Source organism: Carcharhinus amblyrhynchos, chromosome 4, assembly GCF_965287045.1.
Source record: "Carcharhinus amblyrhynchos chromosome 4, sCarAmb.v2.hapA, whole genome shotgun sequence".
Classification (NCBI taxonomy): Eukaryota; Metazoa; Chordata; class Chondrichthyes; order Carcharhiniformes; family Carcharhinidae; genus Carcharhinus; species Carcharhinus amblyrhynchos.
Genome location: NC_137327.1, coordinates 59,481,197 through 59,507,959, shown reverse-complemented (window position 1 = coordinate 59,507,959; position 26,763 = coordinate 59,481,197). Strand labels below are relative to the sequence as shown.

The 26,763-nt window shown below is 43.5% G+C and overlaps 1 protein-coding gene across 1 annotated transcript in view; it reads right to left on the bottom strand.

Annotated features, from left to right (window-relative positions):
* The window catches only part of vac14 (vac14 homolog (S. cerevisiae)), a 347,166-nt gene that overhangs the window by 247,684 nt on the left and 72,719 nt on the right, over positions 1–26,763 (bottom strand). The window contains exons 11-12 of the mRNA XM_080187225.1: positions 26,562–26,616; positions 20,145–20,289 (exon numbers count right to left, since the gene is read on the bottom strand). Of these exons, the coding sequence (XP_080043351.1) occupies positions 20,145–20,289; positions 26,562–26,616 (200 nt within the window). The remainder of the gene's footprint in view (positions 1–20,144; positions 20,290–26,561; positions 26,617–26,763) is intronic.

Sequence of the window (26,763 nt, the reverse complement as noted above, 5' to 3'; positions counted from 1 at the left end):
TTGAATTGGATAAAAACAGAAAGAACATCTGAGGTTCATAATCTATAATTAAAAATAATATGCATTTACATAGTGCCTTTCATGGTCTCAGGTCATCCCAAAGTTCTTTCTAGCCAAATTAAATACTTTTTGAAACATAGTCATTGCTATAGCATAGAGAATATAGAACAAAGAACAATATAGCATAGGCCAAGAACCTCTGGCTCACCATGCCTGCGCCGATAGTGGTTTCTATCCCTCTGTTAGTCTCCTGTGCATGTGCCTATCAAGGTACGCCTTGAAAGTTGCTATTGTGCCTGCTTCCACCACTTCCACTGACGGCACATTCCAGGCACCCACCATCCTCTGTGAGGAAAACTTTCCCCACAGAACTCCCCTGAACTTAACCTCTCTCACCTTGAACCTATGCCCTCTTGTAGTTGAACTTTCCACCCTGTGCAAAAGGCCTCTGACTATCCACCCTATCCATGCCCCTCATAATCTTGTGGACTTCTTTCAGGTCGTCCCTCAGCCTCCATCTTTCCAGTGAAAACAATGAGTTTATCCAACGTCTCTTCATACCTAAAACCCTCCAGACCAGGCAACATACTGGTAAACCTTCTTTGCACCCTCACCAAAGTATCCACATCCTACTGTTGATGTGGCTACCAGAACTGCACACAATTTCCAAATGCGGCCTAACTAAAGTTTTATAGAGCTGTAACAATTTGCCAACATTTATACTCATGCTCCAGCTGATGAAGGCAAGCACGTTGTATGCCTTTTTGACCACCTAATCCACCTGTGATGCCACTTTCAGGGATCCTTGGATTTGTACGCTCAGACCCTCTGTATGGCAATACAGACTTCTCTGAATGGTGCAAAAAGTGAGCATCAAGTGCTTTTGGTGCAGAGGTGGGAAAGGGTTCAATTATTTACTGTATAATTCGCACCAGATTGATCTTCCAAAATGCACCACCTCGCATTTATCATTCTGCCATTTCTCTATCCAAGTCTGCAATCTATACCCTTTGGCAATCCTTGTCACGATCTGCAACTCCGCCAATTTTTATGTCATGACAATATGACTGCCAATTTGTGCACAGCAAGCTCCCATGAACTGATGACACCAAAGTCGGAGGAGTGGTAGATAGTGAAGAGGGGTGTTATAGTTTACAGAGAGGCTTGGACAAGTTGCAGAGCTGGGCCGAGAGGTGGCAAATGGAGTTTAATGCGGAAAAGTGTGAGGTAATTCACTTTGGCAGGAATAACAAACGTGTAGCGTATAGGGCTAACGGTAGGACTCTGAATAGTGTTGACGAACAGAGGGATCTAGGTGTATATGTGCATAGATGCCTGAAAGTTGGAAATCAAGTCGATAAGGTTGTTAGGAAGGCATACGGTGCCTTGGCGTTTATTGGTAGGGGGACTGAATTTCGGAGCTGCAACGTCATGTTGCAACTGTACAAAACTCTGGTGCGGCCGCACTTGGAGTACTGTGTACAGTTCTGGTCCCCACATTATAAGAAAGATGTGGAGGCATTGGAGAGGGTGCAGAGGAGGTTTACCAGGATGTTGCCTGGTATGGAGGGAAGGTCCTATGAGGAGAGGCTGAGGGATTTGAGGTTGTTTTCATTAGAAAGAAGGCGGCTAAGAGGAGACCTTATTGAAACGTACAAGATGATTAGAGGTTTAGATAGGGTGGACAGTGATAGCCTTTTTCCTCGGATGGAGAAAGCTAGCACGAGGGGACATAGCTTTAAATTAAGGGGTGGTAATTATAGGACGGATGTCAGAGGTAGATTCTTTACCCAGAGGGTGGTAAGGGTATGGAATGCCCTGCCTGCTGCAGTTGTAGATGCGCCAAGTTTGGGGGCGTTTAAGAGGTCCGTGGATAGGTTTATGGATGGAAAGGGAATGGTTTATGTTAGAGGGTCATTGCTTTTTTCTTAATTGGTCGGCGCAACATCGAGGGCCGAAGGGCCTGTTCTGCGCCGTAACGTTCTATGTTCTATTCTATGTCAATAAGAAATGGTGAAGCGAGTAAGGCAGTTTGTTTCACAGTAGTGTTGTAACAGCTGGCATCTGAACATAGAAGTAGACAGAGGAACATCAGCTACAGCTACTGTTATAAACAGCAATGTGATAATGCCAGTTAAGCTGTTTTAGTGATGTTGATTGTGGGAAAACATCGACCAGAACATCAGGGAGGACCTCTGTTTTGACACTTCTGACAGCAGTTGTTACAATGTAGCACAATGATGTTCTATTACATGGACACGATACATATGTGCAGAAACATATGTTGGAATTTCATTGACTTGCCCACACGAGGCTCTGATAATCTGGCGGTTTCAATTCAAGACTGCATTTACTGTATTCTGGGGGAAGAGGTGGTTCACAAATTCAGTATCAGGCCGACTGTTCCATATCTCAGAATTAAGCTCATTTTCATCTTTATGCAGTGATAATGCTTTCTATGCCTCTGCCAGACTGAGCTAAAATTGTTCAAAGGTTCCATATTCCACTGTTAAATGTTTAATGGGAATTTCAAATCAAATTAAACAGACAAGCAATTCAACATATTGAAGGATTAACCTGTTAATTACAGGCACCATTCATTGCTCTTCCACTGAAAATGCAATTTAAGGCAACGAAGGGCTTTAGTCAAGCAAATCAAGCAAAGGGCAAAGAATTGGGGCTCGAGACCGCTTATCTCAAACTCGGGTATCGTTAAGTCTCAGTACATTCAAATTCAAATGATGTATTTTTATTAGTTAATGATGGCATAGTTTCTATGCTGTTCTGGTGACACTTCAATAAAAACACACAACTCAGTTTACCCAAAATTGAGTTATAAGTAAGTTACATTTTGTCACAAAGCAGTAAAGCTTGGAGAGACTGAATGCCATCAATAACTGAATGCCAGCAACATTATCTGATAAAGGAAACTGTATCAATGCCTGGTGGTGGTGTTGGTGAGGTGCTGGGGGCAGTGGGGGGTGAAATGTGAGGGGGGAGAGAGACAGAGAGAGACAGAGGGGTAGATGTTAGCAGGGCATCTAAAAATCTAATGGTATTTGTAGCCAAATGTCCAAGTCGCTGATTGTCTCTGAAGGGAAGTGGGCAGACAAGGTGAACCAGATCATATGCCTGCCACAGCCACTAAAATGGTGTTATTATTTTGACCTGGGATGATAAGTTCCAGCAGAGGCAAAATAGCAGGGAGTGTGACAGGAGGTCTGACAGGGCCCGAAACAGACACAAAAGCTGGCCAACTTTTAAATACTACCACAAACACAGGAAACGAGATGAACTTTAGCTTGGACCAAGCAAAGATAACTTCACCTTTGTAAATGTCTTAAACTGTACAAGTTCCTTGCTCAGGTAGACAAGCTTGACAGCAGAGGAAATGTTTGGGCATCATAGCACCTTTCATCACAGGTGACTATTCAGCCATCACACCTCTGCTACTTCTTTAAAAGAGCTTTAGTTTCATTTTCTGCTCTCCCAAATTTCTGCCTTTCAAATTTTCATTTAATTTTCTTTGGAAAGTAATTACAGAATTTACTTTCATCATCCTTTTAGATACTCCATCCCAGATCACACCTCCTCGAGTAAAACAAAATGCTCACTTCCCCTCTGGCTCTTTAAGCCTCTGGTTACTGACCCTTCAGCCAATGGAAACTATTTCTTGTTATTTACCTCATCAAAACCCTTCATGATTTTTCAGTTGAATCAAAATTCTCCCCTTAATCTTCTCTGCCCAAGGGGAATGATCCCAGCTTCCCCATTCCCTTCACAAAACTGAAATTCCCCACTCTTGTACTATTTGAGTAAATATTCTGTGTCCTAAGGCCTCGGTACCTAGAACTACACACTATATTCCTGCTGAGGCTTAACCAGTGTCTTATAAAGTTCAGCATAACATTCTGTTGGAAAACATGTACAGGATGAAGGAAATTCAGAAGAATTAAAAAAAGCTGCAACTGATTCTGTTGTCTGTTTTGGTTATTTACAAAGTAGGATGGCGAGTAACAACAAATAAAGGACAAATTAATGTCTCATGTACAATCCATTTGGGAGTTAAATCCAAAGAAAATGTGTTTATAGATGTGGCTTAATTTGGCTTTATTTTTAGAAACTTAATTTCCTCAAACAGCAGTGTTCAGACACAAATTGTTCTGCCAGTTATGGGAGCGAGGGGGTGTATTATGGCAGCTCTGGCTCACTGGGATCAGTAAGCTGAGCAGTTTTAACATCTCTGTAATAGTGGAACCTGCAAGAGGCCCACATCGGGGGCACATTGCTGCACGCAAATCAGATTAAATTTTGGGGTATAAAGACCTTCTGTTTGAGGAAGCACCACTATTAGCAGCAATAAAACATAGGCTGAAAAATACAATTCAATGAGACTTGTGAAAGTTTACTGCAGAGAATAATAGCGCTTCCCTTCATCCTATTCCTCTGCCCTTTTCCCATGTCAGAGGTAGCACACCAGCCTCAGAGTCAGAAAGTTATGAGTTTGAGACCCTCTCCAGAGGATGGCACACCCAGCAGCAATCTAAGACTGAACCAACACTAAGCAAACCAGATTACGTAGCCGTTACTTCATTGCTCTTGTGTTGTTAGCTACAGTTTTGCCAACACTACAACTGTGATAACACTTCAAGAACAATTTGGCTGTAAAACAATGTGGTATGTTCAGAGGTCACGGGAGTCATTATAGAAATAAACACTTTTTTCTTCCTTTAAATTTTTGTCAATATTTCTCTCCTTCTCCCTCGGAAATTCATTATGGATTCTCCTGCCCGCATTTTCTTTGAGGACATTCCAGTTCTGAACAATACCATAGAATCCCTAACATGCAGGAGGAGGCCATTCAACCCATCAAGCCTGCACAACAATCCCACCCAGGCTCAGTCTCCATAAACACATGTATTTACCCTGATAATCCATCTATTTGCCTTGATAATCTGCCTAACACTAAGGGTCAATTTAGCATGGCCATTCACTTAACCTGCATATCTTTGGAGTGTGGGAAGAAACTGGAGTACTCAGAGGTAACCCACGCAGACATGGGAAGAATGTGCAAACTCCACACAGACAGTGACTCGAGGCACGAATCAAACCCGGGTCCCTGCTGTGAGGCAGTAGTGCTAACCACTGTGCCGCCCCTATATGCTGCGTAAAAAACTCTTGCATGTCAATCGAGTTTGAACTAAAGGTGTTAGAGCTTGGATTTGAATATTTTTCACTTCCTTCTGCCTCTTTTATTTAGCACTGGAATGCGCTAAGTGTTGAACCAATCATGCAGGAGCACAACACTTCTGCCACTTTGCCTAAGCTCCCAACATCACACTCCCACTCCCGACACCTTATTCACCCATTATTGGTCTTATTCACTAAGTGAGACTGCAAAACATGCGCCAGATGATGGGAGGTTTATACCTGGGTTGGCTCCTGGATGTTTAACATATGGGGGTCATGGTGGCACTGTGATTAGCACTGCTGCCTCAGTGCCAGGGACCCGGATTGGGTCACTGTGTGGGGTTTGCATGTTCTCCTTGTGTTGCATGAGTTTCCTCCGGGTACTCCGGTTTCGTCCCCAGTCCAAAGGTGTGCAGATTAGGTGGATTGTCCATGGTAAATTGCCCTTTAGTCTCTGGGGAACAAGCCAGGGCAAATGCATGGAGTTATGGGGATATGGCTTGGGTGGGATTTTGTTGGGTGTAGACTTGATGGGCCAAATGGCCTCCTCTGCACTGTAGGATTCTATGATTCTATAATGTGGAAGTTGGAAATATTTTATTGTGCTTGCCTTCTTCAGCAGCCAATGAACATTCACTCAATTACCAAATTACAGGTTTGAAACTATTTCCAGCCTTTTAGGAAGGGCCCTGTGGAAGAAGTCGAGAATAGGGGATATGTCCGATCTTCAATAGAAAGGTTTCGGCTGAGACAATACTGTCTCTTTAAGAAATGTATTTTAGTCATGTTTCTTGTGCAGGATCTGCTCTGTGCACTCAGCTGTTTTATCTGAATCCAGCAGTACTGTGTTGTTCCTGTAGCAACATGGTTGACCTTAATTGCTGCCATGTTTATTTTAATCTGAACTAATGCAGGTTCTGTTGGTTTGTGTTTTCCCCGAAGGGATTGCAGAGTAGCGCTTGATTAGGTTGATTGAAAGGCAAGGTCTTACAACTGGATACAGCTAGGCTTTCACAGAGAACTCAAGGGAATCTGCTTTTTGGATCTTTACAGAGAGGTCACTTTTTCTGTATTTCTTCTTCTGAGGTCTGGAGATTGCTGCATTATAATTAGGAAACAAGTATCTGTCTGGATCACTCTCCAGAGGTACTAGAAAGCCAAAAATTCCATACTCATGTAAGCATCTTTGGTTTCTATGCTGAGTTCTAAAGAAGGAATTTATTTCTATGGGGATACTGCTAAACTGGAATAATAGAGATAGCAATTTGTAAAGAATTATACTTTGTCATGTTTAAGTATTATAAATGGCAACAGTTATGCTAATTTTTCTTGTTATATTCTAACTATGTTCTTAAATAAAGTTTGTTTTGATAAAAGCTTCCTGGGTGGGTTGCTTGAATCATATCTCACTTGAATCATATCTGTGGTGAAACACCTTATGCTCACCCAGATGCCAAAACCAAATCTAAAAGTTAGGATTTAGGCTAACTTCAAAATATATCCTGGAGTTTCTGATCTTGTCTCTAACACATTTCAGTGTCTACACCAGTGAACATTTCACTACATTACCAATATAAATGGCATTGGTGCTGTTGGATTAAAAGCGGCCAAGAACCAGTCTGAGTTCCCATTTACTAGAAGAATGTGTGTCTGTACATGCACTGGGTCAATATCAGGTCTGCAGAAGGATCTAGATAGGCTGGGCGAATGGGCCAGGAAATGGCAAATGGAATTTAATGTTGGCAAGTGTGAGGTGGTCCACTTTGGTAGGAAGAATGGTAGGAAGGACTATTACTTACGTGGCAAAAAACTGCAGCAGGCGACGGTGCAGAGGGACCTCGGGGTCCTTGTGCATGAGTCGCAAAAACCCAGCTTGCAGGTGCAGCAGGTGGTCAGGAAGGCAAATGGGATGCTGGCCTTCATAGCAAGGGGGATTGAATATAAAAGTAGGGAGGTCTTGCTGCAGCTGTATAGGGCATTGGTGAGGCCGCAGCTGGAGTACTGTGTGCAGTTTTGGGCGCCGCACCTGCGCAAAGATATTTTGGCCTTGGAGGGAGTGCAGAGGAGGTTTACTAGGCTGATACCGGAGTTGAGGGGGTTGAACTATGAGGAGAGGCTGAATAAACTAGGCTTGTACTCATTGGAGTTTAGAAGAATGAGGGGAGATCTCATTGAGACGTATATGATGATGAATGGGATGGATAGGATAGAGGTGGAGAGACTCTTCCCACTGAAAAAAGACAGTAGGACTAGGGGGCACAGCCTCAAGATAAAGGGGGGGGCGTTTTAAAACGGAGTTGAGGAGGAACTTCTTCACTCAAAGGGTGGTGAATCTCTGGAATTCTCTACCCATTGAAGTGGTGGAGGCCGCCTCGCTAAATATTTTCAAGAAGCGGGTTGATGGGTTTTTGATAAGAGAGGGGATTAAGGGTTATGGGGAGAGGGCCGGAAAGTGGAACTGAGCCACGACAGATCAGCCATGATCTTATTGAATGGCGGGGCAGGCTCGAAGGGCCAGATGGCCTACTCCTGCTCCTATTTCTTATGCTCTTATGCTCTTATCTAGGATGTTCCATGCATGCAATAGACTGCCGGTAGCCAGGACATGAGCTTGCACAGGAATAAAGGAACTGTCCTAGAAGTGCACCATGTAAACATCTGAACCCAATGGATCTTGGGATGAGAAATTTAGAGAGACTTGTGGGAACTGATCTCCAATCCAAGGAAGCACTTCCAGGAGGGGGAGAAGATAGTGAATGAAGAGGTGATAGATTTATTCCATTTAAGAGAAGTCACCTTGATTGATTTTAGAATCACTTAAGAAATTACATTTTAATATAATTCAGCCTCCTGTGTGAGACTCTCAGCTGAGCTGACCTGATAGCCAGGGGTAAAATCTTGACAACCATCAACTCCAAACACAAATATTTACTTCTATCTGTGTCACTGAGAATGCTCAAATTACAGCAACCATCTAAATCTCCCCACCCATCACAGTTTATCCTCTTTATCTCAACCCCATGGGTCAACAATGCAAACCCAGCATCTTCTATTTGCCTCTCCATTTGTTACATTGGGAATGTCTGTCCTGGGGTTCCTATTGACTCCTCTCAACACTTTCTATGTGGACTCAACCCATCAGTGGATCCATCACAGATTCTGGTTGATGCTGCACTAGAAACACTTGAATCAGTTTGAGAAAGACAGTTAATCAATTACCCTCTTCAACTAAAACTCATTGATTGCAGAACAATAAAGCTTTCTGAAGATCAATACTGCAGCTCATGAAAAACCTATCTTTGTAAAGGATGCGTGTCAATAGGCAGTACTGAAATCATTAAATACAATTGCCCAATATCGCAGCCAGTACATTTGTGATTAACCATCTCAGATCAGAATGATTTCAGACTTGATCCACAGCCCAGGCTGAGTCTGCTAATTTCAGCTGATGCTGTAATGGAGGCTCTGACTGGGCTTCAGTGCTGCTGGGTGAGGGACTGGGAGGAGGAAGAAAACAGTCAAAATTCCCATTCTTCCCAATAGCCAACAATCCAAGCGCTGGAGATGCAGGTGTATTACATTTAAGTGACAAGACTTGCATGAGAAAGTGAGACATGGAGGGAAAGCTGAGATTATACTCCAGGTCAGAGCTAAACTAAAATATGAAACATGCTGCTGATCCGAATTAATACCACATTATTTGTGGCACACCGAGATCTAACTTGCTTCTGCTCCAGCCTAACCCTAATCAGAAAGGGACCAAGACTTCGCCCTATATGCTCTCTTAATAAAATATACAGCGATATGCTCATCATCTTTAAAAATTTAAAACTGGATACAGCCTAAAATGGCTCAAATTATATCTGTGACTCTCAAACAATAGGAGCTACCTGGCAGTATCAAAGAAACTTGCATTCCATTATCTCTGAAGAGACATTAATGACCCCCTCTTGGCTGCAAAGGCCAAATTCAAAGAGAGCTATACAAAGGCCATCTGCATTTCATAACCCAAACTGACCAAGAATCGGTTCATCTGCTAAGGCGAAGGACCCCACAACCTCCTTTTCAATTCTTAATGAGTAAAACATTCAACAATCTCAGAAGCCTAAGACAAGGGATTCACATCCTTTATCAAATATGGTGTGAATAGGTGGGAGCCACATGACATGGACCTCCAGCTGGTGGAACAAATAATATTGCTTTGTGGAACTGCAAAGTCCGATTGCTGCTTACCATCCTACAATCAGCCACACAGAGAAGGAACTCTGCCAAGGTCGGATACCTGGCCCCATCTACACTGCTCCTACGGGGAAGTCTGTGTCATCACCTGCAAGACTGATTCATCTTTATCTGCCTTTCACATTATGTGAAATCAACACCACCAGAAAAGTGAATTATCCAACTTTGGTTTTCAGTTCACTGATCTCCATAAAGGAATAATTATTGGACCTTGATTTTGGACTCTGAAACCCACATGAAATAATATGCCTTTTATCTGTAGTCTCTATACTGCAAATCATTCCCTTCTCAATCCCTCTTTCACTGTATCAACATAAAGGGCACAACACTGTGACCCTCCTGCATTTTAAGTATGTGCAAATAAGTTAACCCTTTGAATTCACCCTCTGCCAAGTTTGCTGCGTGGTTTCTGATAGAAATTGAGTCTCACCAAAACTAAGTGGTTACATGCCATCGCTTATAAAATGGAGAAGCAAATCAAAAATACCTCTGTTTAAGGATGGGTGGCTAGAAGTGAAATGAATGCTGTCCAAATTAAATCCCCACTTGCATGTAACAGCACAGAGTCCTGCTTTACAGCATATTCAAATAAACAAACTAGGTAATGTACAGTCAGTACAGTAGAAATATAGACAAGACCATAACAGCTTAGAATCACATACATATAAGAAACTCTATGTTGGAAAATGTTTTATTATTTGCTCTGGCAAGACTGCCATTTACTGCTTACCTCTATCTGCTATGTAATATTTGACTTGCTTGTCCTTTTGAGATGTGGATATGCTGGCGTTGGACTGGGGTAAACACAGTAAAAAGTCTGACAGAAGAACATAAGAAATAGGAGCAGGAGTAGGCCATCTAGCCCTTCGAGCCTGCCCCGCCATTCAATAAGATCATGGCTGATCTGTCATGGATCAGTTCCACTTTCCCGCCCTCTCCCCATAACCCTTAATCCCCTCTCTTATCAAAAACCCATCAACCCACGTCTTAAAAATATTTAGCGAGGCAGCCTCCATCACTTCAACGGGCAGAGAATTCCAGAGATTCACCACCCTTTGAGTGAAGAAGTTCCTCCTCAACTCCGTTCTAAACTGCCCCCCCTTTATCTTGAGGCTGTGCCCCCTAGTCCTACTGTCTTTTTTGAGCGGGAAGAGTCTCTCCACCTCTATCCTATCCATCCCATTCATCATCTTATAAGTCTCAATGAGTTCGCCCCTCATTCTTCTAAACTCTAACGAGTACAAGCCTAGTTTATTCAGCCTCTCCTCATAGCTCAACCCCCTCAACTCCGGTATCAGCCTAGTAAACCTCCTCTGCACTCCCTCCAAGGCCAAAATATCTTTGCGCAGGTGCGGTGCCCAAAACTGCACACAGTACTCCAGCTGCGGCCTCACCAATGCCCTATACAGCTGCAGCAAGACCTCCCTACTTTTATATTCAATCCCCCTTGCTATGAAGGCCAGCATCCCATTCGCCTTCCTGACCACATGCTGCACCTGCAAGCTGGGTTTTTGCGACTCAGGCACAAGGACCCCGAGGTCCCTCTGCACTGTCGCCTGCTGCAGTTTTTCGCCACGTAAGAGTGAATCTGACGAAGGGGCTAACCCGAAAGCTAGTGAATTTACTATCAAATAAATCGGTTGGACTGAAACCTGGTGTTGTCAGACTTTTTACTGTCCTTTTGAGGGCAGTTAAGCATCAACTATGATGGTGTGGGACTTGAATTAAAATAATTAAACTGCTACACAATGAAATTCTAGCCATGTTAAAAACTAATCATTTGAAATACCAAATGGTTTGAAATAAAATGTCTACCTCATTCTCATTTTTCATTTAAAACACAGAGTTTTACTGATATTTGGGGATGCAAGTGATTAACAAATAGGAAAACAGTGTAACAGAAAACTTAGAAATGTTTAAGTTTTGGAGGGGGGGGCGGGAAATCTGATCTAATACCACAGTAAGGTCCTGAATCACTGTGGTATAATCGTGTCCTCTGTACAAGTGTTTGAGGATGTGCACATGATGCATCGTCACATATCTGACACCAAAATGAGCAGGCAGAGTAATTGCAGGGACCTTTTAACACTCAACAATTTCTGTGCTGTAGAGTTCAAGAGCCAAGAGTTAGGGTGAACAGTTATAACTTCAATTTAGTCTAAACTGTTTTTCTTCCCCCACTCTCTCCACTAATGGCCCCCTCTTCAATTTAAAGGGACAAGGGCTTCAGAGAAGGAGTCTGTTATTCCTCAGCCATGCTCCTGAAAGTTACATCACAGTGTTGCTATAACTATATCACCACTTGGCTTGTCTTCTGACAGGCTAGCAGAGATTAATTCAGGAAGTGTGATTTGTACTGGTATCTACTATCACAGACTCGTTTCGCATGCAATGCCATTTTCCAGAATTAATCATTGGCTTTTTTAAGGATCACTGCCAGTTGCTCATGATTCAATGAAAGCATCACACTCATCACTTGCCTTTCTGCCAACATGCAACTCAATTCTCCGAAGCCACTGCCACAGTCTGGCATGAGATCAGGCAGGATTAATTGTTCAGCTCTCTCCATCTTCTCAGTTACCTGCACAAGTAGCACTTCAGTATGTCATTCTTGTAGACAAGTGAGAGTCAGGAGGTTACTATTCCACTTTAAGATGTATTACAGCACAGTCCAATTTTGTGAGCAATCCGTCAAATAAGTTTACTTTTCACATAGGATCACTAGAGGGAGGTTTAACTCTACAGGGAACAAGCAATGGAGGGAGACGAGCTAGATTGCTCTCGTGGAAAGTTAGCAATGACTCAAAAGGCCAAATGGTCTCTTTCTATGCTGTAAACCTTCAACAATTCTGTCATTGAAGCAAAATCTTACCCAAGGCCAGTCCTCAACCTACTGTTGTCTCCCTTACCTTTGACACCACAGCTCCAATTACCCATATGCACTCCAAACTCAACCTAGTGCACACAAACTGCATTTAAAAGAAAGTTAATTACTTTTTAGGCTGCCTTCTTGAATTGCTGCAGTCCATGTGATGTTCGTACACCTACAACGCTGCTAGGGAAAGGGTTCTTGCATATTGACTCAGCAATAGTGAAGGAATGGTGATGTATTTCAAGTCAGGATGATGAGTGACTTAGAAGGGAATCTGTTCCCAGGTATCTGCTGCCCATGTGCTATTAGATGGTGATGGGTTTGGAAAATGCTACCTTATGAACCTTGGTGAATTCCTGCGATGCATCTTGTGGATGGTACACACACTGCCACTGTTGATCAGTGATTAAGGGATTGAAATGTTTTGTGGCAGGTGTAGCCATCAAGCGGCTGGTTTGTCCTGAATGGGGTCGAGTGTTGGTGGAGCTGCATTCATTCAGGCAAGTTGAAAGTAGTCTTGACTTGTGCCTTGTAGATGGTGGACAGGCTTTGGGGAGTCAGGAGTTGAATTATTCGCTGCAAGATTCCTAGCCTTAGACTTGCTCTGGTTGCCATTGTATTTATACGACGAATCCAATTCAGTTTCTCATCAATGGTAACGCTCAGGATGCTGATATTGGAGGATTCAACGACAGTAAAGCTATTGAATGTCAAGGGGTGATGGTTAGATTCTCTCTTGTTCAAGATGGTCATTACCTGGCACTTGTGTAACGCAAATGTTACTTACCACTTGTCACCCCCGGTCTTGCTGCATTTGGACATGGACTGGTTCAGTAACTGAGGTGTCAAAAACGATGCTGAATATGGTGGAGTCATCAGCGAATCATCCCTACTTCTGAACTCATGAAGATGGTTTGGCCTAGGACACTACCCTGAGGAACTCCTGCAGTGATATTCTAGAAGTGAGATGATTGACCTCCAACGGCCAATACCATCTTCTTTTGTTCCAGTTATGACTTTAACCAGTGGAGTCCTGATTCTCATTGACTCCAGTTTTGCGAGGGCACCTTGATGCCATAGTTGGTCAAATGTGACACAAAAACAGAAAATGCTGGAAAACCTCAGCAGGTCTGACAGCATCTGCAGAGAGAGAGAATAGAGCCAACATTTCGTGCCTGGATGGTCCTTCGTCAGAGCTGAAGACAAAGAAAATAGGATGAGATTTATACTGTATGGTTGAGGGGTTGCAGGCTGGGGAGGAGAGGGGTGTAATTGACCAAGATGTCATAGACAAAAGGACAAAGGGAATGTAAATGGTGGTCATAAAAACTGAGAACGATGCCAGTAGCACCCATTAAGAGATTGGAAGTGTAAGTGGCAGAACAAAGGTATCAAGTGTCAAAGGACAATCTGAGGAACGTGACAGATGGCCCTAGTGAGGTGGGCAGGGGAGTGGATGGGGCAACCAAGATGAAAGTGAGATTTAGCAGGGGACAAAGGAAACAATAGAATAAATTAAAATACATAACATAATAATATAAAGTAATGAAAAGGCGTTAATATGATAAAAAGAAATGAAATAAAATAAACAGAAATGGGGTGAAGGTGGAGGGGAGAATTCATGCTCTGAAGTTGTTGAACTCAATGTTCATGTTGGCAAATTGTAAAGTGCCCAATCGGAAGATGAAGTGCTGTTCCTCCAGTTTTCGTTGGGTTTCACTGGAACATTGCAAAAGGCCAAGGACAGACACATGGGCAGGAGAACAGGGTGGTGTGTTAAAGTGGCAAATGACAGAAAGGTCTGGTTCCTGCTTGAGGATGGACCAAAGATGTTCAGCAAAGTGGTCACCTAGTCTGCGTTTGGTCTCTGCGATACAGAGTAGACTGTATTGGAAGCAGCAAATACAATAGGCCAGATCGAAGGACGTGTTTCATCTGAAAAGTGTGCTTGAGTCCTGGGATGGTAAGCAAGGAGGAGGTAAAGGGATAGGTGTTGCATCTTTTCCGATTGCTTGCAGGGTGTTGGATGTGATGGAAGAATAGGCTAGGGTGTCCCAGAGAGAACTGTCCCTGTGGAATGCTGACAGGGGAGTAAGGGGAAGCAGTGTTTGACATCATGCTGGAATTGAAAGGACTGGCAGAGGATGATCCTTTGAATGGAGAGGCTGGTAGGATATAAAATAAGGACAAGGGGGACCCTATCCTGGTTCTGGGAGGGAAGGGCGGGAATGAAAGCAGTGATGCAGGAGATGGGTCGGACACAGTTGAGAGCCCTGTCAGTCACAATGGGTGGAAAACCATGATTAAGGAAGAAGGAAGATGAATCGGCAGTGCCAGTATGGAAAGTGCCTATATCAGATCATAGGTGGCAGACGAACTGAGAGGATAGGATGGAGTCCTTATAGAACGTGGGGTGTAAAGAGCTGTTGTCAAGGTAGTATGGGAGTCGGTGGCTTGCAATGGATAATTTGAACAGTCTATCACCAGAAATGGAAAGAGAATCATAGAAACCCTACAGTGCAGAAAGAGAAAGATCAAGGAAAGGATGAGAAGTATCAGAGATGGATCATGTGAAGGTGATAGAGGGGTAGAAATTGAAAGTGAAGTTAATAGATTTTTCCAGGTCCAGATGAAAGCATAAAGTGGCACCGAAACAGTCAATGTACCAATGAGCATCATGGGAGGGGGCCAGAGCCAGACTTGAACAAGGAATGTTCTACATACCCCATAAAAAGACAGGCACGGAAGGGACCAAGGTCTGACAAAGGATCATCCAATTGCGAAACATTGGCTCTATTTTCTCTCCACGGGTACCACCAGAGCCGCTGATATTTCCCAGCATTTTCTGCTTTTATTTCTGATTCCAGCATTCGCAGTATTTTGCTTTTGTTTCGGTCAAATGCTTCCTTGATATCAAGGGCAGTCACTCACATTGCATGTCTGTTTTAGTTCTTTTGTCCATGTTTGTCCAAGGCTGCAATGAGGTCAGGAGTTGAGTGACCCTGGCGCAACCTGAGTATCAGCAAGCAGGCTATTGCTGAATAAGTGCCATTTGATAGGGTTGTTGATGACCCCTTTCATCACTTTACTGATGGTCGAGAGTAGACTGACGGGGCGGTAATTGGCTGGGTTAGGTACGTGCTGTTTCTTGTGTACAGGGCATACCCAGACAATTTTCCACATTGCCAGGTAGGTGTCAGTTTGTAAATGTACTGGATGAGTTTGGCTAAGGGCACAGCAAGTTCTGGAGCACAACTCTTCAGTGCTATTGCCAGAATATTGTCAGGGTCCATATCCTTTGCAATACCCAGTGACTTCAGCCATTTCTTAATGTCACGTGGAATGAATCAAATTGCCTGAAGACTGACATTTGTGATACTGGGGAATCTCTGGAGGAAGCCCAGATGGATCCACCACTTGGCATTACTGGCTGAAGATGCTGTAACTGTTTCAGCCTTATCTTTTGCACTGATGTGCTGGGCTCCTCTATCATTGAGGATGGGGATATTTGTGAAGCTTCCTCCTCTTCCAATGAGTGATTAAATTGCCCACCACCATTCACAGTTAAATGTGGCAGACTGCAGAGCTTAAATTGGATCCATTGGTTGTGGGATCGCTTAGTTCTGTCCATTACTTGCTGCTTATGTTGTTTGACACCAAAGTAGTCCTGTGTTGTAGCTTCCCGAGGTTAAGCACCTCATTTTTAGGTACGCCTAGTGTTGCTCTTGGTGTCTCCTCCTGCACTCCATCAAATCAGGGATGATCCTCTGGCTTGGTGGTAATGGTAGAATGGGACACATACCAGGCCTTGAGGTTATAGATTGTGGTTGAGTACAATTCTGCTCATGGCCCACTGTGCCTCATGGATGCTGTCTTGAGCTACTAGATTAGTTTGTAGTCTATTCAATTAAGCCCAGTGGTAGTACCGCACAACACAACGGAGGGCATCCTCAATGTGAAAACGAGACTTTGTCTCCACAAGGAATGTGTAGTGGTCACCCCTATTGATAGATCCATGGACAGATCCATCTGCAGCAGGCAGGTTGGTGAGATGAGGTCAAGAATATTTTAAATATTTTTGAGGAGACTGCTCCTCCAGTGACTATTTTTCCATTTTTAGAGACATTGACCCAGCCAATATTATTTACAAACTGAACTAATCCCAACATATCTCTCCTCCCCCTCCTCTTTCATTCCTATTCATTTGAGGAGCTAAGTGGCCCCAGACATTGGCTGCAGAGACAACCACAACACCGCTAACCTCTCACTGTGGCAGAATCCCGAGAAGATCTCAAGTAAATCCCTTATAAGCAGTATTATGATTTACACTTTTCAGATTCCCCTTCCTTTTTGCCTAGACTTTGTGTTTGAAGCATTAACTTGCATTTATATTTCAGCTTATTGAATTACTCTCTGAAGAGAAGTCACTGTTATACAAGCAAGCATTAAAGCACAGTAAAATACAACATGCAGCAGCAAGATGAATGATCACTTAACAGTTGTGCAGCAACAAGGTTCATAATCTCGAGATCAGGAATTCCAATTTCAATTAATAAATCTAAACTCCATGACCATGAAACTACTCGATTATCATAAAACCCATCTGGTTCACTAATATTCTATCAGAAAGGAGACCTGCTGTCTTCATCTGGATCTGTCCTAACAAGCGGTTCCAGAGCCACAGCAACGTAGTTACTCTTAAATGTCTCCTGAAATGGCCTAGCACGTCACGCAGTGGACAATTAAACCATTACGCAAAAGTGGGAAGAATAAATAACCATCCAGCTACAGCCTGAACAATGGAAATTACAGTAGCAACCTTATCCAACCTTGGCCCTGCAAAGTCCTCCTAACTAACATCTAGGAACTTGTGCCATAATTGGGAGAGCTGTCCCGCAACAAGTAAAGCAACACTCTGACTAGAATCATACTCTCAGAATCATAACTTACAAATAATGTCCGAGATACCACCCGACTATCTATGTCTGCCCTGTCCTACCAGCAGGATAGACCCTCCAGAGTTGGCAACACATTGATATATAGGTTAGGAGGGAGTGATCCTGGGAATTCTCAGCAATGACTCTAGATCCATGAAGTCTCATGAGGAGGCAAGTAAGTCTACCGATAACCAACTTGATATTTTCAAGGGAAATAAGAGCAACAAATGGCCTTGCCAGCAGCACTCTCAAAGAGCAAAAGAACAAAGAACAATCCAGCACAGGAACAGGTCCTTTGGCCCACCAAGTCTGTGCTGATACACAGTTTCTATCCCTCTGCTCGCCTCCCATTCATGTGTCTATCAAGATACACAACGAACGTAGCTACCACCTTCCACTATCTCCACTAGCAGTGCATTCTAGGCACCCACCATCCACCTTCTGTGTGGAAAACTTTCCCTGCACGTTTCCCCTCAACTTACCACCTCTCATTTTAAACCTGTGTCCTCTTGTAGTTGATGCTTCCACCCATCAAAGAATTAAAAAACTGCCCCACTGTTACTTCCCTCCCCTACAACCCCTCCACCTTAGCTGATAAATGTGTACTCCACCATGTTGAACACCATTTGGAGGAAACACCAAGGGCAGTAAGTACACACAACGTACTCTGGGTGGGGGCCTTCAGTGACTCAGTGGCACAGTACTGACTGAGCTGAAGGATATATCTGCCAGACTGAGTCTGCAGCAGGTGGTCAAGGAGCCAACAAGAGGGAAAGACCTTCTTGATCTCGTCTTCACAAATCTACCTGTCACAGATGCATCTGTCCCTGACAGCACTGGTCAGAGTAACCATCGCAAAATCTTTGTGGAGACAAAGTTCTCCTTTCATTTGAAAATACCACATTCCCACCCATTGCTGTGTGGCACTATCACCATGCAAAATGGGATCAAGTAGCTCAAAGTGGGCATTCATCATCAGCAGCAGAATTGTATCAACCACAATTTGTAACATCATGGTCCAACATGTTTCTCTCCATCATTACCAAAACTCGTTCAAAGGGAGTGCAGATGAGCATGCCAAAAGCAGCACCATGCATACCTAAAATGACTTGCCAACCTGATGAAGCAACTATACGAGACTTCATACATGGTAGAGAGCAGAAGCGGAACGCAATCAACAAAATGATCCTGCAACCAACAAATTAGATCAAAGTTCCACTACATTCAATCATAAATAGTGAAGGGCAACTAAACCACTAACAGGAGACGGAGGTTCCACAAACCACAAACATGGTTAGCACTGCTGCTTCACAGCACCAGGGACCCAGGCTCAATTCCTGGTTTGGGTCACTGTCTGTGTGGAGTTCACACGTTCTCTGTGTCTGTGCTTTCCTCCACGTGCTCGGGTTTCCCCCCACAATCCAAAGATATGCGGGGGTTAGGTGGATTGGCCATGCTAAATTGCCCCCTTAGTATCAGGAGGACTAGCTACAGTACAAGTATGGTGGTATGGGGATAGGGCCTGGATGAGATTGTGATTGGTGCAGACTCGATGAGCCAAATAGCTCCCTTCTGCACTAGAGATAGAATACTATGATTCTATCTCCATCATTAATGACAGACAAGCTAAACTTATCAGTACAAAAGATAAGGCTGAAGTATTTGCAGCTATCTTCAGCCAGAGGTGCAGAGTAGATGACCCGTGGCTCATCACAGGTGCCAGTCTTCAACCAATTAAATTCACTTCATATGATACCAAGGAACAGTAGGAGCAATTGTATATGGGACCTAACAACATCCTGACCGTAGCTGTAAAACCATGTGCTCCAGAACTAATCACGTCCCTAGCCAAGCTGTTCCAGTAAACCTACAACACTGGCATCTACCCGGCAATGTGAAAATTTGCCCAGATAGGCTCTGTACAAAAGAAACAGAACAAATCCAATTTGGCCAATTACTGTCCCATCAATCGACTCTCAAACATTAATAAAGTGATGTAAGGGGTCATCAACAGTGCCAAAAAGTGGTACTTACTCAGCAATAGCCTGCTTACTGATGTTCAATTTGGGTTCTACCAGGGTCGCTCAGTTCTTGCTCCCATTACAATCTTCGTCTAAACCTGAGCAAAACAACTGAATACCAGAGGCGAGGTTTGAGACAGCCTTGATATTAAGGCATGATTTTGACTGAGTGATGCATAAAAGAGCCTTAACAAAATTGAAGCCAAGAGAATCAAGTGGTAAACGGGCTGCAAACATACCAAAAAGGAAGATGGTTGTTGGAGGCCTTACGTTATCTGCTGTTGAAACATTTACCCATGCCCCTGTTAACTCTAGCCTTGACCTGTCCAATACACTCCTGCTCAAATTCCAAACTTCTTCACTCTATAAACATGAGCCAATTTAAAACTCCACTGTCTCACTTGTGTGCTTGCTGAGCAATGCTCTAATTTTAAAGTTCCCACCCTTATTTTCAAATCCCTCCATAGCCTCACCCCTCCCTACCCTCTGTAACCTCCTCCAGCATGGCTAACCTCCAAGATCTCTGCACTAATCCAATCCTGGTCTCTTGGGCAGTCCTCACTCTTAATTGCTCCATTGGTGGCCGTGCATCCAGATATCAAATCCCTAATCAATTTTCTAAGCTCTGGAATATGTGCTTTAAATTCTCTGCGTCTCCAGCTCACTTTCTTACTTTAAAATGCTCAAATTCCAGCTTTTGATCAAATAATGACTAAAAAATGCTTATGTGACTCAAGTTTTGTTTGATAACACACTTGTAAAATATCTTGGGACATTTGATGACACTACAGGTGTTACATAAATGCAACATAGGGCTCGCAGCACTGCAGAACTGGCAACCAAGTCACAGCTGGAGCTATACTATATTTTACCTGTGGTTCTTACCTTCCTTGGAGTTTTGATATAGAGGTGATACAACCACTTCAAGACGGCAATTCTTGTCATCATCCCTGTTACTGTGTCATGTAGATGCCGATCAAGCACCAGCACGATTCCGTCTAAGTCTAGGGCCTCCTGAGAACGGTCTACCCTGCACAAGTAATAAGCAGCTTTATCAATGAACATTTGAAATGGGTGGGGCTAAAAATTGGCTGCAAACTAAGAGGAACTTTATCATATCAGGCCATGACCACCTGAGTATGATTCTAATACATATTCACCCAAATGCAAAGGTTAGTCAGTGAGCTGCAGACAGGAAAAGTTGCAGCTTCTATTGTTCAGTTGTTCGGCTGTTTTGTTTGATGTCGTGTTTGATATCAGCTAGAGCAGCTTTGGAAAATGAGTGGAACCAGATCAGCTGTCTGTTTACGATCTGGATTCACATGATGAATGGTCACTTTGTCACTGTCTTAAGAATCAGTCTCTTCAGAAGGACAGAGTGAGAGTTAGCGTCTTTGGGCGGGGGGTTGGTGAGACAGAGTGCAAGTCAATGTCTTTGTGAGGGAGTGGGGGGGGGGATAGAGCAAGAGACAGTGTCTTTGGGAGGGAAGAGAGCGCGTGAGTCAGCGTTTTTCAATCTACTTAAATTGGGAAGTCAACTGGAATGCAGTGTGAACAGGTATATATTGTACTGCTGAAGTTGATGATAACTGAAATAAAGACCATTTTGAGGCTATACAGTTATACGTTACTGTATTTTTGGCTGTAGGGTAATAGTTGCAGCATCAAGAGCAATGTCAACTCTGTTGCCAGGAAACCAGACTTCAAACAGAAATTTAAACTGGGATTAGGTGAGATTAATGGTCAACTCAGCATACCATTAAAATTTCACCTCCTTGGAACAATCCTCAAAACGCAGAAAAAAATTCTCTCCATTTAAATATTAATCCAATTTGGATTAACAATTTTCACAGGTTGGCGTTGAAACTGTCTGGATAACATTAGCTCAGCTTCTGCTAGCAGTGAAGTGGCAGCTGTTTATACATTAAACTGACTGATACTTTTCCTCACTGCCTTTGAGTAGTCCCTCACATCCTGAAATCCTGTCTTTTTAGTGGTCCAGTTTACAAAGACAGAGAAAATGAGCATCTGGCCTCCTAGCTGCATAACCCATCAGTTTCGCAGTCCCAAAATGGGTAACATATTAGAACAAAAAAACGCTGGGCTAGGGAGAGACAGAACGAGAAGAGAACAGGGAACAGAGAATGGAGAACACAGTGTGTGTGCGTGTACGTACATGTGCGTGAGAGAGAAATTAAAATCAATTGTTTAACAGTGATATGACAAGGAAAAGCCTATTACAACAGGAAAACAGATAACTAAGTTTGCCAAAAGAGGCAAAATACTAACAATACCACTGAGCACAATGACACAGTGAAGGATAAAAGGAATCTACTCCCACAACCATTCCCCCCTCCACCCCACCCCCATCCTAGCATCCAGCCCCTGACAGTTAGTTGCAAAAAGTGAAAAGCAGATCATCTACTGGTCTCCAGCTGAGGGCAGTAAGGAAAAAAGCCTGAACCCACAGACCACACAATCAAATCCCTGAGCATTCTTCTTTCCTCATGGTGACCGAAACACATTCTGTTCTCCCAGGCGGAGAGACTAACATGTCATGCTATATACCCACTCAGAAAGGATAATAGGACTAGGGGGCACAGCCTCAAGATAAAGGGGGGGGGCGGTTTAGAACGGAGTTACGAGGAACTTCTTCACTCAAAGGATGGTGAATCTCTGGAATTGTCTGCCCGTTGAAGTGGTGGAGGCTACCTTGCTAAATATTTTTAAGACGCGGGTTGATGGGTTTTTGATAAGAGAGGGGATTAAGGGTTATGGGGAGAGAGCGGGAATGTGGAACTGAGCCACGACAGATCAGCCATGATCTTATTGAATGGCGGGGCAGGCTCGACGGGCTAGATGGCCTACTCCTGCTCCTATTTCTTATGTTCTTATGTAAGTAGTCTCACAGCACCAGGTTAAAGTCCAACAAGTTTATTTGGTAGCACAAACCACTAGCTTTCGGAGCACTGCCCCTTCATCAGGTGAATGGGAGCTCTGTTCACAAACAGGGCATATAAAGACAAACTCAATTTACAAACTAATGGTTGGAATGTGACTCTTTACAGGTAATCAAGTCTTAAAGGTACAGACAGTGCAGAGAAGGTTAAGCACAGGTTAAAGAGATGTGTATTGTCTCCAGCCAGGACAGTTAGTGAGATTTTGCTAGCTCAGTCAAATTGTGGAGGTTACAGATAGTATGACACAAACCCAAGATCCTGATTGACGCTGTCAACATGTCATTGATGAAGACGAACGTTTTGCCACGGCCATCCCCACATCCCCATTTCTTGCCTTCAAACAACCACACAACCTCAAACTGACCACTGTCTGCAGCAAACTACCTAGCCTTCAGGAGAACAGTGACCACAACATTACACAACCCTGCCATATAAACTTCTGCAAGCTGTGCCAGATCATTGACACGGATACCATTATCTCACGTGAGAACACCATCCACCAGGTATACGGTACATACACTTGCAATTTGGCCCACGTTGTTTACCTGATCCTGTGCAGGAAAGGATGTTCCGAGGCATAGTACATTGGGGAGACCATGCAGATGCTACAACAATGGATGAACACACACTGCTCGATAATCACCAGGCAAGAGTGTTCTCTTCCTGTCGGGGAATACTTCAGTGGTCACAGGCATTTGGCCTCTCATCTTCGGGTAAGCGTTCTCCAAGGCGGCCTTCACAACACACAACAGTGTGTTGAGAAGTGACTGATAGCCAAGTTCCACATGAGCACAGCCTCACCTGGGATCTTGGGTTCATGTCACAATATCTGTCACCCCCACGGCTTGCCAAATCTCACTAACTATCCTGGGCTGGAGACAATTCACACCTCTTTAACTTGTGCTTAACCCTCTCTCCACTCAAATTGTCTGCATCTGTAAAGGCTTGATTACCTGTTAAGAATCGCATTCCAGACATTACCTTGTAATTGAGTTTGTATCTATATAAACCCTGTTTGTGAACTGAACTCTTCACTCACCACTCACCTGATGAAGGGGCAATGCTCCAAAAACTCATGCTACCAAATAAGCCTGTTGGACTTTAACTGGGTGTTGTGAGACTACTTACTATACTATTTCAAAGAACAGAGGAGTTCTCCTGTATGTCCAGGCCAATCTTTATCCTTTGATTAAAAACACTGAAAAGCATATTATCTGGTCATTACCATATTGCCATTTGTGGAAATTTATTGAAAATGGGTTGCCTTGCTTTCTACATTACAACAGTGACTACACTTCAAAAGTACTTAATTGGCTGTAAAGTGCTTTGGGGTATCCTGAGATTAAGAGATGCAATACAAATGCAAATCTTTCTTACAGCCACTCATCCACAGAGAATGAAGTGCAAATCAGCTGACCCTGTACTCATCATGTGCACCCCATTCCCAATTTGGGAAATCTCATGAAACCTATGGCAAGTCTAGGATAAACATGCCAGAATCACTCGAGGCCACCAACCAGGGACTGCCAATATTATCTTTAGTGTTGCTAAGACATTCGCAGGTGGGGAATGGGCTCACTCACACAGTATAATGTGATTGAGCTGTCCAAGTACACAGCCGATGGCAGAGTACAGAAACTGGAAATGCTCAACTGGCCTGAGATGGGGGAGACACTCTTCACATTTTTGCTGAATTAGTTTCCAGGCAACATGCCACTCGCTGATGCTGACTTAAAATGTCACTACTGAAGCCTGGCACTAACCTGCGAAGTTGATGGGGAATATTAAAGGACAAATTGCAAATTTGCAACTTCTGCACAGACACTGGGTTGAACTTCTTTTATTTCTGAAAAAAGGGAAAGCGAGGAGACCCATGATTTAGGGCTGACAGGCAGAGGAGATGACCATGTCAATGGAAGCAGAGTATTTAAACCGGATTATATCCTTAGCACTTGGGAACGTAAGTGCAATTCATAAACCTCAACCAGAAACAGGTGAGGTCCTGTTAGAATTGGGAGATGTGGAACTGACTGCCAGTTCAAGGTATTAAGACATTATGTTAATGAACTTTTTCACACATGCTCCACATGCTTAGAAGCAAGACTGGAGTTTGTCCAGGAGGACAAAGACAGAAGCGACTGAAGCTCTATGGAACTGGAAGGCTTCTGGTTCACAGGGATATGGAGCTAGAACGGGAGGGGAGGAGGAGGGGTTGGTCATCTATCAAATAGAGTCATTCTGTGCTGCAAATTTCTACAATTCTTCAAAATCAAATATGCTGAATGTAAAGAGCTCCATTTTTCTGGAATAGGGAAAGAATTGGCGCAGCATCATGTACAACAATTGGGAAGAAGGAGGACATACAGGGAGGGCGCAATTACACTGAGTCACTTAGATAAGGCAGGGTACAGCCAGCAACCAGAAGTTGGAACCTAGGGTTTAAGAGATGAATCATTCAATCACCAATATTCAGAGAAACATCAGTACAGGCTGAAGACTGGTACCAAACCAGAGACTGGTATCAATACAGACTGGGGATTAAACCAAAGACTGATTAGTGCAGTAGCCATCAATGAGGTGGTGGTTCTGGGGAAACTGAAAGGTCTGAAGGTGGAAAAATCACTTGGTGCGGATGGACTACACACTAAGTTCTAAAAGAGATAGCTGAGGAAATTGTGGAGGTATTGTTGATGATCTTTCAGGAATAACTGGGGGCAGGGAAGGTACCAGGGGACTGAAAAATAACAAATGTAACGCTGCTGTTTAAAAAGGGAGGGAGGCAGCAGACAGGAAATTATAGGCTGGTTAGCCTGACTTCAGTTATTGGCAAGATTTTAGGGTCCATTATAAAAGATGAAGTCACAGACTACTTTGAAGTGCATGATAAAGTAGGAATGAGTCAGCACGGCTTTGTCCAGGGGCAGGTCTGACAAATCTGTTAGAGTTCTTTGAGAAGGGAAGAAGGAAGTTAGATAGAGAGCCAGTGGACGTGATTTATTTAGATTTCCAGAAGGCCTCTGACAAAGGGCTACATAGGAGACTGTTAAATAAGTGCCCATGGTATTAAGGGCAAGATCCTGGCATGGATAGAGGATTGGTTGACTGGCAGAAGACTGAGTGGGGATAAAGGGGTCCTTCTCAGGATGGCAGCTGGTGACTAGTGGTGTGTCTCGGGTCAGTGCTGGACCACAACTTTTCATAATATGCATTAATGATTTGGAGACCTTGCTAAGTTTGCAGATGATACAAAGATACGTAGAGGGACAGGTAGTATTGAGGAAGCAGGGGGGCTGCAGAAGGACTTGGACAGGTTAGGAGAGTGGGCAAAGAAGTAGCCGATGGAATACAATGTGGAAAAGTGTGAGGTTATACACTTTGGAAGGAAAAATGGAGGCAAAGACTACTTTCTAAATGGGAAAATGCTTAGGAAATCAGAAGCACAAAAGGACTTGGAGGACCTCGTTCAAGATTCTCTTACAGTTAACGTGCAGGTTCAGTCGGCAGTTAGGACGGCAAATGCAATGTTAGCATTCATGTTGAGAGGGCTAGAATACAAGAGCAAGCATGTACTTTTAAGGCTGTATAAGGTTCTGGTCAGACCCCATTTGGTGTATTGTGAGCAGTTTTGGGCCCCACATCTAAGAAAGGATGTGCTGGCCTTGAAAACGTTCCAGAGAAGGTTCACAAGAACGATCCTTAAAATGAAGAGCTTGTCATATGAGAAACGGTTGAAGACTCTGGGTCTGTACCTGTTGGAGTTTAGAAGGGGGGATCTTATTGAAACTTACAGGTTACTGGAGGCCTGGATAGAGTGAACACAGAGAGGGTGTTTGCACTAGTAGGAAATCTAGAACCAGAGCGCACAACTTCAGGCAAAAGGGACGATCCTTTAAAACAGACTTGGAGGAATTTCTTCAGAAGAGAGTGATGAATCTGTGGAACTCTTTGCAGCATAAGGCTGTGGAGGCCAGGTCATCAAGTGTCTTCAAGACAGAGATAGATAGGTTCTTGATTATTGAGGGGGTCAGCGGTTCTGGGGAAAATGCAAGAGAATGAGGATGAGAAAAAAAATCAGCCAGGATTGAATGGTGAAGCAGGCTTGATGGGATGGATGGCCTAATTCTGCTTCCATGTCTGATAATCTTATAGTCTTATGAGACCGAAACCGAGACTGATATCAATGCAGACTGGGAATTTAACTGGAGACTGATATCATTACAGATTGTGGATTAAACCACAGACTTCCACACCTGCAAAGCTTAATGTTGCACAATGCACACTATTACCCAGTGGGTTCCAGGAGCATCTGTGACTTGAAAGAGAGATGATTTCAGATACTCACGTGACACTCGTGCCGACATTGTTGCTGGTGTTCAAATCCTGGGATGTATTCGACTCTGGAAAGGAAAGGAATTACATTTTAAATTTTATTCGTTGCCTTGCATTTATAATCCTGCTGCCCACACTTCCCTAAGCCGTGCCGCGCCACCACACACACACACACACACAAAATCTGGTTCTCATCCTGCTATTAGTCTTCCATA